The sequence below is a fragment of the Coptis chinensis genome, chromosome 7 (genome assembly GCF_015680905.1).
Source record: "Coptis chinensis isolate HL-2020 chromosome 7, ASM1568090v1, whole genome shotgun sequence".
Classification (NCBI taxonomy): Eukaryota; Viridiplantae; Streptophyta; class Magnoliopsida; order Ranunculales; family Ranunculaceae; genus Coptis; species Coptis chinensis.
Genome location: NC_141462.1, coordinates 70386574 through 70403958, shown reverse-complemented (window position 1 = coordinate 70403958; position 17385 = coordinate 70386574). Strand labels below are relative to the sequence as shown.

General features: G+C 34.6%; 1 protein-coding gene across 1 annotated transcript; it reads right to left on the bottom strand.

The window, feature by feature from the left end:
• Positions 1 to 2102: 2102 nt before the first annotated feature.
• On the bottom strand, positions 2103 to 2981 carry LOC147488631 (uncharacterized). The gene has a single exon (XM_086574439.1). It carries the CDS (start codon positions 2979 to 2981, stop codon positions 2103 to 2105), a length of 879 nt encoding a protein of 292 aa, XP_086430565.1.
• Between the last annotated feature and the right edge of the window lie 14404 nt (positions 2982 to 17385).

Here is a 17385-nt window from a genome sequence, read left to right as displayed (position 1 = left end):
GTGCCTTCCTTGACCAGCTGAATATGTTTCAAAGCTCTTTTGATGTATCTAACTGGATGAGGACTTTTAGCTTGAAACCTTGTGTCATTTCTGGCCATCCAAATATTCCACAAGACCCAACAAAGTAGCAGCACTGCACATCGCCATTTTGCATTGTCCTTATATCTTTTATTAAGCCCGATAATTGGTCCTCCATTAATCATATTCCTCCGATCAACAAGTCCGCTCAAATTTGTTCCGCACCAAATAGCTCTAGAAAAAGAACAGTCAAAGAAAACATGAATTTGTGTTTCAGGAAATCTCTCACACAGGGTGCATTCAGGATAAACATAAAAATGATGAGATGCCAAAATATCCGATGTTAGGACGACACCTTGCAAGCATTGCCATACGAAAAATCTTTGCTTGAACGAGACTTTCATCTTCCAAACATGTTTGTATACATTGTTATCCTGAACCGATGTATTTGTTTCAGTAATCAACTGAATGCAGCCATTGTATACAGACTTCACCGAATATTCTCCATTTTCCTCCCATTTCCAGATCAAAGTATCCTCCTCATTTGGTGTAATACTCATAGAAACAATTCTCTCCACATATTCTACAGGCCAAAATTCATTTAGCCTATCCCAATCCCAGGTATTGGTATCCATGTCAATGAAATCAGAAACAAAGTGAAAATGACAGTCAGGTGGTTTCCCATTAAGTTCCTGTAAATCCTCAGAATGTGGAATCCATTTTTCTTCCCATGCGTTAATAGAAGTACAAGTCCCAAGCTTCCAAACCGATCCAGCATTAATAATGCTTCGTGTTTCGCAAATCCTTTTCCACATTACTGAAGAAGTAGATTTAACTTCCGCCTTCAAAAAACTTGAGTTATGAAAGTACCTCTGTTTCATTTGAAGAGCCCATAATGATGTTGGATTCAATAAATCCCATCCTTTCTTTGCCAGTAAAACATAATTTTGTAACTGCAGTTCCTTTATACCCAGCCCACCATTATTCTTTGACATACATGCTAATTTCCAAGGGAAATAATGAAGCTTCCTTGTTGATGGTGTATGGCTCCATAAAAAAGATCTTCTTATAATCTCCATTCGATCCAATATCTGTGTAGGTAAAATTGAACAGGACATAGCATGAGTTGGCAGCGAAGATAAAACTGAATTAACCAAAGTGAGCCGGCCTGCCTTGGATAAACAATTTGCTTTCCATCCTGCAAGTTTTCTTTGAAATCTTTCCAGTAGAGGACTGAACTTCTGAACTCTACCCTTCCCAGTTAAATTAGGTACTCCCAAGTACACTGGCATGACAGAAGTAGAAGGCATTCTGAAACATCTTCGCAAAAAGTAAATAAACCTCCGATGCAGTTTGGGGTGATGAATAATTTGAGACTTGGTTCTGTTGATAGTCTGGCCTGACACTCTGCAATACTCCTTTAGCAGATTGTTCAATTGATGCTGCTCATCAAATCCACACTTACCCAGCACTAAAAGATCATCAGCATACATTAAATGAGACACTGGTTGACAATATCTCCCAAATTTGCAACCATGAATGAGCCCCTCTCTATTCAGTTTCAAGAAATTCAAAGATAGAAGCTCTAAACACAATATAAAAAGATAGGGAGAAAGGGGATCACCCTGTCTTAACCTTCTCGAAGGTTTAAAAAAACGATATGCAGCACCATTTAGTAGCACATAGTAAGAGACATTCTGAACACAAAACATTATCTTGTTAATCCAGTCCACCGGAAACTCAAACTTGGTCAGCATCACTCTTAGAAAACTCCATTTGATTTTTTCATAGGCTTTCTGCATATCAATCTTTAAAGCAAAATATTTAGCTTTCCTATTCCCATGTCCTCTTATCTTGTGATAAAACTCATTTGCAAGCAAAACATTATCATGAATACTTCTCTTGGGTAAAAGGCAAATCCAAATGGACCAATAATAAGTCTCTCTGATGATAGGCCTCAATCTATTTACAATAATCTTGGAGATAATTTTGTAAACCACATTTGTCAAACTGATTGGGCGAAAATGTTCCGGGAGTGATGGATTCATGATTTTTGGAATTAAGGCAATGAAGGAATGATTTAGCTATAGGGAGAAAGAGCCAGAAAGGAAAAAAGACTTGACTGTCGCACTTACTTGATCACCCACCAAATTCCAGAAATGCTGAAAAAAGAAGGCCTGATAACCATCCGGTCCTGGAGATTTAAAGGGCTTCATATGCTTCAGAGCAGCCACAATCTCGTCATTATCAACTCCACTTAATAATTTTAATTTTTCACCTTCATCAAGACATGGAGCTTGAACATTGAAAATCTGCGACATAAGATCAGGTTCCGAAGTAGTCATTGTCTCCTCAAAAAATTCATTGAGCCTATCACCTATCTGTCTCCTTTCAGTTAAAATTCCACCATTTCTATCTCTGATTGAGTGTATGTAATTTCTCTGTCTTTGACAGTTTACCATGTTATGGTAGAACCTTGTATTCTGCTCTCCAAATTGGGACCAATCTAGACAAGCTTTTTGCCCCCAATGATTTGCTTGCTGCACAAGGATATCATTATGTTCAAGTATCAATTCATTCTCTACCATAAATAACTCCTCTGTCTCATTGTCATTCTCTATTAAACTTTGAATCTCACTCAGTCTCTGTATAACAACCTCCAACTTATGTTCAACCTCACCAAACACATGCTTGTTCCACCATCTTAAATTTTTTTGGCAGCTTTGAAGCTTCTTACATAAAACAAAAGAAGGAGAACCCCGCAATTCATTCTGAAAAGCATCTTTTATCTGGTCCTGACATCCTCCATGTTGCGCCCACATAATTTCAAACCTAAAAGGCCGTCGAACCGTTACCCTGTCTTGAATCAACTTTAAAATCATAAACTTATGATCAAAACTGGTGGCCAACTCATGCCGAACTCTACAGTCAGAGAATCTTGAACACCAAACTTCATTTGCCATCATTCTATCAATTCATTCCCATATTATGTGACGACCATTTTGACTATTCGTCCAGGTGTAAATACTACCCACAAACCCCAAATCAAACAACTCACAATCATCAATCATATCCAAGAAAGTCCTAACTTTGGAATAATTAAAAGGTTTTCCCCCACACTTTTCTTTTGGACATGTTATTTCATGAAAATCTCCCATGAGCAACCATGATTCATCATTTGTGGGTTTAAACATAGTAAGAACAAACCACTATAATCGCCGAATGCAAGACTTAGAGTTGCCATACACACATGACAAAATGAAACATTCGTTTACTCCATTCACTTTTATGTACAGAGATTTTACAGTGAATGAACCATGAGTCGGACATAATCAGTTCGACAACCACACTTCTTTCCCAAAAGATCCACAAGCCACTAGACAAACCTTGACTTGGTACTACAAAAGACTCGAAATCCCCTAATCTTTTAATTAAACTGACTCCTTTATTTATAGAACACTTAGTTTCCATAACAAACATAAATATAGGCCTGACATCCTTGATTTTTTTTTCAGCTCCTCCATCATCGAAGGTCGGCCACTCCCTCGACTGTTCCAAGATAGTAGACTCATGGAATCCTTGGGGTCTACTTACGGCCAGAACCCTTAATCGACTGATGTTTTTTTCCTTTTCCAGCTGAATTCTTCTGTAGAAAGTTAGGAGTTTTTCTTCTTGCTTCTCGATCTTCCTTAAAGAAACTTTCCACCATTTCATTGAAATTCTCCTTGTCTTGTTTCATCGATTCTTTGGCTGCTAACCCTTGCAATATTTCCTGCCTTTTATAAGAGTAACCCTCTTGCTGGACAACATGATCTTGTAACTACGACAAATCTATAAAATGGAGCTTCTTAGGATCATTAGAAATTTGGGCAAATCCTGGAGGGCATTCCAGTTCATGTAAGGGATGAAAATTTTGGAAATCCATTTGAGTTGAAAACCCCATCTGTCTAGGGTTGTGCGCTTCCACAGATAGAGGTAACTGATCTTGTGCATTTTGCCATCCATGGTCATTGCTTGGACCAACAGTCACATTCATTTGAGGTGATGAGATATCAATGATCATGTGTCCTTTTAATGGTTCAACAGTTGTATTTATTCGCTTCGAAGTCATTGAAGAATCACCCACATTTGTTAGCAACAGAAGAAGTGGTTGGTTAAGATCAATACCAAACAACAGCGAGAACCCAAATACAAATCGGTCTCCAATGGGTTTTGGAACAACACGAGTTTTAGACGAGTAAAACTGAAACCTTTGTCCTCCTGGTGAAACTCTAACTTCATTCCCATGACCTTCTTCTGTTACATTACAAGCTGCGAAATGATGCCCTATAAAGCCACACTTAAAGCAAAAAACTGGCAAATACTCAAAGACAAAAGATATCTAGTCGACCCCATCAATGGATTCCGGTAGAAGAAAGCCTAGAGGAATTGGTTCATGAACATCAAGCAACACTTTAACTCGAACACAACTAGGTTGTGTTTCAGTCTTAGGATAAATCTCTAAAAAATTTAGATTAGACATATCAAAATAACCAGATTCAACCAGGTTGCCCTCAATAATTTCCTTATCCAAATAAACATCAGGATAGTTATTTAAATGCATCCAAACATAAAACTTTGAGAAATCTAACTCCTTAGTTTTATAAAATTCCATCCATGGAATAATCTGAAAAATGTGTTGAGCTACAATCCAAGGCTGCCCCAGCAGAAGTGCAGCCACTGTTCCTAAGACTCCATCCTGATTTGAAATATTTCACCTTTGTACAAAACCATGTCTTCAATCTTAAAAGGGTACCATGCTTTTTCAAGAGCTGATTTGATTGTGCTCTGATTCAGCCTTCCATCCAGAACACGACCAAACAAAGACATCTTATTGTAGCCCACATATTTACTCTTCATTTTCGCAGAGCTGGTGATCATAGGAGGATTTGTATAAGGCATCTTGATTTTGGCCTCAAAATCCATAGCTAGAAGTTCAATAGAATTGGGTTTTTTGGAGGGAGACAGAAACTTGTTTGTGTTAGGGCTCATGTAAAGAAGGAATTGAAATAACTTGGTTTGAAGAACTGTGAAGAACCACTGAGCTGCCAGTAACCCCTTATATAGCCCAAACTCTCCAGCATTCCAGCCACATTCAAGTAGTCTCAATTCAACCTCATTTCTTACCCATTCATACAAGTCCATCTGTGTGAAGAAAACCCAATAATCTATCCATCATCTCTTTGTTATAGAACTAATCCGCCAAATGGCAACCTCTTCACTCAGACCATCATTGCCCATTGATCTCTCAACCTTCACTAAGACTGAAAAGAGTCTAGATTAAGGCATCCATCATAACATGTAATCTTTGCCTAAATCATGTTTAGACATTATCAAGATTTGATACCAATCTCAGTAGAAAGCACGATACCCAGGAAATTTATCTCCACATACTAACCGTGTAATACAATTCAAGTATCAGCTGAAGTTAGAAAAGAAGAACAGTATCTAAAAAGAAGTAAACCCCCAATTAGAGTTCTGATCCCACATGCAAAAACTGATATTTTGATGAATAGACCTCGAGACTTAATCCATAGCCCCAGCAAGCAATATAAAGAAGATGTTCGAACAGCCACCTAGATGCTTTATTTTATGAACTAACAATGTTTACATTGTAGGATTTTACCAGAAAGTAAAGGCCTGATGCAATATTGGGTTATTATTGAAAATGGGCCTGTGATGAATAATTAAAAAAGTTGGTTTAAAATTAGAAGGAGTAGACTGGTTTGAATTGAAACTGATAGTGAATTAGATATTAAGCTTAAAATTGGATTAGAGTTAAATTAGGTTGAAATTGGATTAGAGATTGGATTAGGGATAGTAGTGAGAATTTAATTGGATTAAAAATTGGATTAGTGATTGAAATTGATTTGAATTAGGGATTTAAAATTGGATTGGGATTGAGAATTAGGGATTGAACAAACCAATTGGGTGTATAGTTATTGCCATTAAAGTGAGGTATCAAGAAATAAACAGTTAGTATGGAGTTAAGCGTTTGTGTTGATTGATTTTTATTTTTCAATCAATTGTGGTGAAATTGGCCACGTTTGCCATAACTTCTAGCAATTGGGTATGTTATATGTTGGTCTTTGATGCTACCGCGTCTCCAATTTAAATGAGATCAAACCCAGTTTATTTTTTTTTTTTTTTTTAAAATTTTTTTAAGAGTGAATTTTCAACAGATTTGTGCTTTGAATATTAAGTTGCTCACTTGATTTCAATAAATTGAAATTAAAAAAAATGTAAAAATCACGAGACAATATTTTTTTCTTCGAAGAACCAATGAAGGGATGAAAAGAGTTTTAGCGTGGAAGAAAGAGATAGTAGGATGAATAAGAAAGAGATTAATAAGAGAGAATCAGAAAAGTGGAGAAAAAAATTGAGTTATTAAGTGATACTAGCTAATTAGCCCGGCCATTGCCGGGCATGCTACATTAATAGTTGATGACAAATGTTTTAAAAGAAAAATATTAGTTTAAGTGTATTAGGCTTTAGAATTAGTTTGTTGGCTGCTTGCAGAAAGAATAGTATGTCTGAATTCACAGTTATTTTTGTCAAAGATACTGTTAATTGTTTTCAATGTGTTGTTGCACTTGTTGTTTTAGGCCGGGTTACTTTCAAAACCTTTTTATAGCATAAGAGTCTTGTTCATTGACAAATGCTGATGGAAGGCTGCATATAAGAATTTTCAATGTCAAAGTGCTTTGCAAGCAAAATGCCATGACACAGAAATTACGGCAAAACCCATATTCGAATCTAATTTATCCGACCCGAATATCCGTAAACCCAAACCATTTTAACAAAATTCATATTTTGAAGCTTAAAAATTAATTTATATCTTACATTTATATATGAAAATTATTAAAATAATATATTTTTTGGTGTTTTCTAATGGATATGGATATCCGAATCCGGATATGGTAAAGAGTTTTGAGTGCGAATTTGACCCAAACCCACTCCATTTCTTTGAGGTTAGTTCAATGCAGTTGCACCTAGTTTCCGATTTATAATTAATTATTCTTTGTGACTAGTTTGATGCATTTGCATCCAGTTGTCGATTTTCCGTTAATTATTCATTGAGGTTAGTTTAATGCATTTGCTTCCAGCTGCCGATTTCCCCTTAATTATTCTTTGAGGTTAGTTCGATGTCTTTGCATCTAGTTTTCGATTTCCCATTAATTAATTTTTAAGGTTAGTTCGATGTTGTTGTATCCAATTTTTGATTTTCCGTTAATTATTCTTAGATATTAGTTTGTTGCATTTGCATCCTGTTTCCAAATCCTGTTAATTATTAGTTTATATTAGTTCGATACATTTGTATTCATTTTTTGATTTCTCGTTAATTATTTTTTGAGATTTGTTCTATGCAGTTACATCAAGAATTTCTCGTTAATTATTATTCGAGGTTAATTCAATGCATTTGCATCAATTTTCTAATTTTCAGTTAATTATTCTTTGAAGCTAATTCAATGTAGTTCTGCTAGAAATATAGGCACAATTAATAAATTTATATATGTTAGACCTTTGACTGCTACTTAGTGCATATATTGTTTTCATCTAACAGTCTAAAATGATGCATTTATTGTGTATGTTTAGGAGTTGTCTATTTTGATTTTGGTGGTGGATGGTTCGGACTTCAGTACTTTGGCATATTATTATCAAATATATTCACTGGACTGTTACACCTCTCACATTGCCATCAAGTTTGGTGATAGAGGTATTGGAATCGGCATTGGAAGTAGTGTTTGTGTTGGGGCTGGTACTGCCGTTGCTACCTGAAAATATGCTTCCTCCTTGAAATTGATTTATAGAGTAAAAGTACTATTGACAATCAAATTTTTAATAAAGGATTATCATTTCATTTTTTTTTTTCCAAACAAAAAAAGTAGTGTGCACCATATGTTTTGTATATACAACTAGTTAATGCCGGTGCCTTTGGCACGGATTCCATAATATAGCATCATTGATAATGTGATTTATGCCCATCCAATCAGATAATGTGATTTTAGCTTAAATGATAATTTTGAATACAACAATTTTTATCTAGTTATTGCCCAGTCATTCCATCATGAAATTGTATCGCTTTCAATAGCATGCCTATGAAATTTGGTAAATTTTGGATTTGAAAAACCTAACCGCACTCAATCTGCACTTCATAACAAAATCATTTTAGGAAGAATAACAATTGATTAAAGTTCAAGCTGAAAAAAGAGTTCATGAAATGTCATTAAAAATCAAATTACAAATTGCAAGAACTTAATTACACAATCATAACCAACTAAGACAACCTTCAGGTGTTATACTATACACATCCAATTTTCATACAAATATAAGATGATCCAATGGCTATTTGTTTCTAGAATCCTTCCTATCAAAACCTTTGCGCTTAATTGCCCTGTAATCCTCCCCCGCCAATACAAAATATACTTAGATGATGCCTCTATGCTAGAGTTAACACCACTCGTTCACTCATGCAATAGATGGGGCATATTTTCTGCATTCAATTGCGAGGCCATGGTCATTATTCTTCTTTGACAACTGCAGTACGAAATAGAAAAGAAAAAAATGAAACCCAACAACTTCAACATTTAGCACTTGGTAATTGACATGATTTAAAAAAAAAAACCTAAGGCAACATTCATAGCGGTCAGAGAAAATTATTAATCCTGTTTATGCTAAGTAATGAGCTGAAGATAAATCAGATTAAAAGCGTAAAGTAGATAATAAATGCATAGAGCAGTAAATAAAAAATAGGAAAACCTTGCAAAACATGGTCATTCAATGTAAAAAGATATCTACATAAGTAGTACCTTACACACAGAAACTTGAAGCAACTAAATAATTAGAGTGTTTTAACCTTGTGCATTAACAAAATAGAAGTTTCGAAATTAGAACTAATTTTTTTGGAATATCAAGAAATTAAACCAAAAAAGAGATGAGAAAGAAATCGGACGGAAGGCTTGAGTAAATAGCGTAAACAATTCTAGAAGCTAACATTAAAGACATTTAAAGGACTTTGTATGATATGAAATACAAACATGTAAAACTTTTACTTCTCAAATGACATAGATAATACTCTTACATGATCATCCGCCGCAGCAAAATTTGATCTAGCCAATACTTAATTAATTTCGAGGTCTTCATGGTTTTTCTGGTTAATAAATCGACAATCCACACAAACAGTAGCTTGCTAACAGAAGCTTGCATCAAATAAAACAAAGGAGAACTCTAACCTTGTGCATAACGGGATTCAAAAATAAAATTAAAAAAATCGAAGTTTAAAATTAAATATCCCGAGAACTTTGGAGAAGCATAGGATAAAACAGCCTAAAGTAATGACAACTATATGCACCACAGACGCCATTTTCAATAACAAGCACCATATGTTTTTTTATAGACACTACTTACGATAGTATGACCTTACGAAGTACCATAATAGCCAGGAAATACACTGAAAGAGAGTGAATATACATTTAAATTAAAGAATTCATAAAAACAAAAAATAAAATAAAATGGATAATAAAGTCAAGTAAAAAACTAAATTGGCTGGACGAGTGAGTTAACAACTTAATACTGGATATCAAATCTGAAGTAAGCTTATAAGTAAAACTCAAAATCTTCTACTACACAATAGAAAGTATAGATAATTCACACAACCCCTTTGAAAATAACATATCAAAACAACACAATATCATAAAGATTAAGTTCATGATCAATTTCAACACTTAAGATTTGAGAGCGTAGTACAACATTGAGAGTGATGACTGCATAAGAGGAGAAAAAAGGGATGTAACTGCTTCGAGGAGTTCTGCTCTTACCTTGAGAACTGGTTCGATATACACGTTAATATTGTTGATGACGAACGGAGAGAGTGGAGATTGTCGAGGCTAGAAGGCGAGGCATATTGAACTATAAGCTTGGTCATAGACGTTCCAAAGTCCTTTAAAAGCTAAGGTATGTATTCACACTTCATTTTAAAACTATACTTCCTACATTTTCAACTTTACCACCGAAGGGACATTGAAAGCAAATTGCTTAAGAGCAGACATCGTCCTAGCAAATCTTAACATGTGCAAATGTTTTTCTTTATGATGTGCATATAGTAGAGAGCATGAACTCATTTATGCAATGACTTTAAGGTCATGAAGGAAAAAAAACATGAAAATACTTCAACGAATTCATCTTTAATGATACTACTTACTGTAGAACTATAACAACTTGAATGGCCTTTCCCGTCCATGAAAATAGTGGTAAACGCGTAAGAGCAACCCCTATAGATAAAAAAAAGGTGTAAGTCTGTTGAGAATTTTTTTGTCTCGCTTCTTGCTATATGGATTACTAAAAGAAGCAATGTCAGCACAATAGTGAATGCATTAATGCATTAACTTTTTTTTTTTTTTTTTCTTTTTTAAAATAAAAAACATTGAATTACATGAAACACCTTGAACAAACTGGATTCAAGATTCGCGTCTACAACAAATCTCATCTTGCCGAGTAACATATTATAGGTGTATGCATAACATAGAAAAAAATTGACTAACAAATGACGAAATGCACTAACAAACAGAGCAATGCTTCATTTCTTTGGGCAGCTTCAACCAAACAGGAGATGTGGTCAGTCATGTAAAAATTACCTGAGCTGGTGCTGAACCTGTGAGGGAGATGACTTGCCTAATTTAAGTTGGGGATGACTAAAGAGAATTGTGTACCTTGAGCAAACACCAAGAACAGGCAAATAAAATTTCTATCTAGTTTATGAAGAATTAACTTAGCCACCAATCGACAAAATGAATCCATTTGAGTATCATTGACATTTCTAATTTTTTGCCATTCTTAGTTCGTTGGCCAATAAACCAATGAAAGTAAAAAAGAAAATTAGAAAACATTAGACCGAGGAGAGAAAGAGAAATTACTTGAAAGAGGAGGGGTTCACAACTGAAAACGATAACGATGAAGAAAGAAAAACAATACCTGAGTGGATTATAGAGAGACAAACTAATGTTGATTCGAGAGAGAGTGGTTAGGAGTGAGGAGACAGAGGGTTTTGGATCTTGGGATAACAATAATAATTAATAAACTTTATTAAGGGTAATGAACACTTATCGTGCTAATTTATCGACTCACATTTTCTAATCTTGCACACACTATCCCGACCCTCGATTTATCCACTGTTAGATGGAATCCCAGCCGTAGGCTATGTAGAAGAACAGGAGTCGCTGCCACTTAATGGAACATATTTCTCAAAGAGAAAAGGAGAAGACCGATGGGATGATGGAACATATTTGTCAAAGAAAAAGAGAAGAAGACCGATGGGATAAACTTGGATTAATCATAAATGGGAATTACATGATTCCACCACTGGGGAGAAGTAACTGTTATAATGGTGAAAGTGAGAACCAAGGGCTTGCACACAAAGGGTTTTCGCAATTAAGACCTTTAATTAATTCCTAATTCAACATGGCCGGCATGGTGACAGTGGAGAATTGAGAGGGAGACGGAAGTTTGGAGAAACGAAGGGTTTTTTTTTGTTTAATTTCACAATTAATTGCTAATCTAACTCACGGGATGTCATCGTGGCACTCGTCCTGACCCTCGATTTATAACCCCTCATATCAAATCCCAGCCGTTAGGTATAAAATCAGCCCTGTGAATCGAACTCTCATAGTCCAATTAAATACTGGTAGTCGAATAAAACTCTCATTTTTTGGGACAGATTTTAGGGTGACGATTATGTGGCAGCATTGTTATAAAGAAGTATAAATTTGTCTAGCAAAAAATAGATACATGTTGAATATTCGCGAGTGAATGCTAAAGTTGGATCAAAACAAACTTTGAAAAGCTTACCGGAAAAGGTCATTTATAATTTTGTTATACAATTCAAGCTTGAAAGTGAGAAAGATGTTCCCACCAGCCAGCAATAAAGATGTCCCCACCAACCAGCTTGAATTGGTCGGTAAGACGCAAGGAATCAATGGCATACCTACTCTTTCACGTCTCTGAAAGATTAAATTCAATTTGCTTCCAAATAACAAATAGAAAACATGAAACTGCAAAAGCCAATTGTCATGTGTAGGCGTAGTTTAAGCTCAATCTCAAAATTAAACTTTCTGAGATTTTGAAATCCCCATAAGTGTGTTTTTACTCACGTTGTGTTTTTGGATATCAAGCCAAATCAAATAATTAACTTAAGATAAAAAAAAAAATGTTGAATGCTCATTACTATAGTGAAGAGATATTAGATAAAATGCAACTACTACAGAGTACAGTAGATTGCGAACCTTATGAAAACTGTTATTTTAGAAGAACTCCTCATAGATTGGCTGCTGAATCGCTTTCAGAGTTTGCTATACCTTGGAACCAAAAGGCCAAAACACAATAAAAAATAGCAGTATTCGTGACGATTTGCATAAAATTGACTACAGAGATTCAGTTTACTATTTTATCATTCTTACTTGGTGATCATATTAAACTCAATATTATGGTTTTTTTAATTAACTTAAGAATTATTATGCCATGACATTCTCTACCCCTTGACTGAATAAGTTGATAGTGAAGAGAAACAAACCGTAGTCTGTAACTCGGGCCTCAGATGGAATCTCTATAAGAAACTTAGTTTTCATCTTGTGCGGAAGGTCGTCACATATATTAACTGCAAATCTATTCCATAATACTTCTGGACGCGTTGGAGAGCACTTTGTTAGGATAATGTTGAACAATCGGCGCAGCTGATACCCAGTCCGCATGCAAGATGCCTCCTGCAAACATTGGTTCCACTTTTCATCATCTTCCAATAGACCTCATGCAATACATGCTGCCTTAAATGTACCGTACAGAACATTGTCCACCAATTTAAGTGACTCGAATGATGTGGGCCCTTTAACAACGGTTAACAGCATGCGTAGATAAAAATGCTCCCCGGCATTAGGTTTTTCAAAAAACATTCGGCCAATAGCGAAACAACTATCTCGACACCTAGGCGTCCATCTTTTGAAGTGGGAGTTGACCCAACAGATGTTGCCACGGCCAACAGATGTAGTTACTTGTTAGTGTCTTGTTATAGATTATTCGATGTGTTTGATTGGTAATTAATATCTAATCCACCGCTGGGGAGAAGTAACTGCCTTAATGGAGAAAGTGATAACCAAGGGTTTGCACATGAAGGTTTTCACAATTAAGACATTTAATTAATTCCTAATCCAACGTGGTGGTATGGTGACTCTCGATTTATACCCTTTGAAATCGAATCCTAGCCGCAAGTCAGGAAATCCCCTAAGAAATCTTTAGTAGTAGCTATATTGGCTTTCAAGGCCAACAGATGTTGCCACGGGTTTACACCCAACTTATTACATGTTATATTTCAAGTTCACGCAATAAGAAATAGTGTATTAGAAGAAATTTGATGAACAGTGTATTAGAAGAAATTTGATACTCTATCACTGGAACACTATAAGCAATAGTTCTACCATCCAAGTTAATCTCAATTATATTAGTATGTGTTCAAGATTTCAATGAATTTGAATTGACTTGACAAATACAACAAAAATACAATGCAAATATGAGGTCAATCTTACCAATCATTGCGCAATGAACAAACAACATGTACATCAAAACCTTCAAGACCCACTGCCATCTAAACCTGCATTAATCTAAAGGAATATTAGACCTATCACGTTGCGCTAGTTGATATTGCATTAATAACCTAATTTGGCAAACGAACCACACATTGCAATGATATAGGGGAACCTCACCTCAAAACCATTGATTTTCCAGGACCATACGTATATCACTAAAAAATTACTGGACTAATAGTAAAGGTGAGAAGAACAATCTAAAAGAAAATGGTTGCATTTGAACACACATAAAGGCAAATGAAGTAGGAAGTTGTTAGAAAATCAATTGAATATATTATAGTATGCAATACCATCTAGCATCTACATATACATTAAATTACGCAATGACCTAAGTATGCAAAACCTACATACACATTGCACAGTGTGCAATGACATAAGTCTAGACATTTATTTCATTAGCAAGAACTGTATGGACCGTGGAGTTTAAATTAGGGGTATTAAAGCTAAGTCGGAAATTCAACAACAAAAATTTTCTTTAGTGTTATGTAAAATAAATAAATAAATAAAAATTAACGAGTATAAACATATGATTTCAAAAAGCAAAATGATACCCGCGAGAAATTGAATTGAGAATTCGAGATGGTTTGATAAATGAATCCAAGAAAATGTCCAAATAATAGAGAAGGTGATTGAGAAATCGAGAACATTTAAGAAGTTTACTAGAAAAAAAAACGAAATGAATTACTCATTGGAGTAAAAGTAAAAGTGTGGACTTGGCCTACGTTACAGTCTTACAGAGTTCATAATCTAAAATGTTAAAAATCATTAACTAATGAGCCAAGTTCTTTTTTTTGGCTAAATACTAATAGATTAAGTTAAATATTAAACATTTAAGCCTACTATTTTTATTTTTATTTTTTGGGAGAAACTTGAGGGTATTCACTTGAATGCCCTGCCTATACATTGGGTCTGCCCATGGTTGTAACCCATGCATAGCAACGCTGCTCAAAATATATATAATGTGGTGTAGCTCAATAGGGTTGCAGTGGCAATGGCAAATTTTACTATGAACAAAGTCTATGGCTGATGTTTAAAGTGATATAACTTAAATCTCTTCTTCAAGTGTAAAGACAATAAGTTGTGTTAGGAGGGATGGGGAAAAACCAAAGGAGTGCACTTTATGCTTAGATAACACATACTGGTTAAATATGCCAATTTTAAATGCTCATACACCTATTTTGAATTCCTAAGTTGAGCATTTAATCAAAGGAAGAACTTGTGAAAGTACAGTATTACCACATTCATTCTAAAATAAAATAATGTAGTAATCGATCACTTCTAGAACACATGAAATCGGGAATTTAAGTAATAATGAAAAATATAATAGTGAATTCTTTTTATGCGATGCACACCCAATTGCTTTTCTAAATAGAAGAGGACTGAACCACGAATGCCTTCATTGTCTACATGTCTAGGGTATTACTTTAGTTCATTCCTTTGATATTTGACAATTCCAAATCAAGATCCATAAGGTCAAATATGAACACATTTGAGGCTTACATTTTTTTTTTATAGGTAAGCAAATATTTTTTAGGTGATGAGCTCAGATATGAATTTGTTCGGCCTCCATTTGAGGTTTACAACGATCATTGAGGAATGAAAAAATACATTGAGAAACAACTAAACGGTGGTCAAACTCTCAGAGAGTAATAAATGTTTCAAACTTTTTCTACAGGCTTACTTGAATCACAAAACGTACATGCAACTCCCTGAAATTAAAATAATGAGCTTTAAAATTCAAAAAATTAGCTATATATTGCTTTTTTATCTACGTTTAGCTAGCGTGTAATGTCTAAATAAGGAAATGAGCAGTGACCAAAAGAAGCTTCCACGGTTAATACCTTACTTCCAATTTCATCTATGTTTGCACTTTCATCTATTATCTCCAATCAACTTGCACAATAGGCAGATGAGCAGCCTTCAACAAATAAATTGGATAAATGAGTATTTGAAGGAATTTGATATTGGACCACTGATTTATATTAGATAGATATTGCGATTCATTTACAATACAAATATAGCCAAGAACGCAAGTACACAAACGATCTTACTAATTTTTCTGAGGTAAAGATAACACATCAAATCCAACTGCCTTAGTAATTTGTATCCATAAAAAATATTTAAAATTAGACCTATAGCAGTGTGACAATGAAACAAATCGAAGTATTAAAGGATGTTGAAAAATGCATTGAAGAAAACTTTTGTAGACACTGAGAACAATTTAACGCAAATTCAAAAAAAACATTGAGAGATGCAAACCATAATTATATACAAAAGTAGAAGGCATAATACAAAATCAAAGTAACCACTATCAAATGTAGAATAAGATTGTACCATGTTCCCAAACTCATTAACCTGCACTGGATTGCCAAAAGTAAGAATTAAAAAGTAAATTAGTGTGCAACCCAATCAAATAATCAAAAGAAAAGTTTGAATAAAAAGGTTGAATAAACTTACTTGGAGGCGGAATCAAACATAAATATTTGCTCTAAAAAGAACCCATTGAAGTCTGTAGAAATGTCCTCCGAATTTATACTTGACTGAACAAAGTCCATCGATTATCTATCTGCCTACATAAGTTAACGGGGAAACATGACAAATATAAAATGATGAAGGGGAAGGGGTTTGAGAACCAAATCATTGGTGACCCAGAGGAAGATAGAGAAAGCAATGGGTTAAACTACCTGATAAATCTCCAATTTCATAGATTTCTTCTTGGTTAGATGCTTTAGTGAAGAAGCGAACAGGTTTCATGAAGACAGATAAAGAAGGTGATTTGGAGAACTTAAAGGGTTGTAATACTTGGAAATGAAAGGTTTTGAAATTTTTAATCCTCGTTATGTCCTAATTAATTACTCATTAATTCTTTAGGTTTCTAATCCTGCACACACTCGTTAATTCTTTAGTTTTCTAATCCTGCACACACTCATTAATTCTTTAATTTTCTAATCCTACACACACTGTAATCAAGGCATTTAAGCGCACACACTGTAATCAAGGCATTTAAGTGCGTCTCTTAATCATCCTATTAGGGACTTCAAGTGTTAACAATGTCAATTAATAAGAGATCGGATCATTATGTCCTAATTAATTACTCATTAATTCTTTAGTTTTCTAATCCTACACACACTGTAATCAAGGCATTTAAGCGCGTCTCTTCATCATCCTATTAGGGACTTCAAGTGTTAACAATGTCAATTAATAGGAGATCGGAGATCGACTAAGCAATATATTTAATAATGTAAGTGTGAATAAACTCACACTTCAACGGTCTAAAATGCTAGATAGAACAATATAAATAAGAACTACATAAAAGTAAAAAATGTCCAAATCATGTACGTACTAACACACCACAAACAAAAAAAAAACAATGGAAAATAATATTCATTTATCATAGTACCTGGATGCAAACACCCTCGTCTTTTGCATGAGTGAGGACTATAATTTTATTTTCTAGTTATTCGGTGAAAATAAAAAAAATCAACAAATGAATCAATCAAATGCCAGATCAATTGCATAAAAAAGGACTGTTCAGAACTTGGATATAGGCCTAAATTGATATTGGGTCTAAAGTATTTTTATCTCTAGAAGTATTTGTATCTCGAGTCGCCACACTTAATATGATAGAAAAAATCGATTGCTCAAAGAATTCTAAATGGCCAAAGAACATACCATAGGACGACTCAAAGCGATTCGG

Excerpts from the sequence above, each read along its gene's own strand:
- LOC147488631 (XM_086574439.1), bottom strand. The coding sequence starts at position 2,981 with ATGGCAAATGAAGTTTGGTGTTCAAGATTCTCTGACTGTAGAGTTCGG.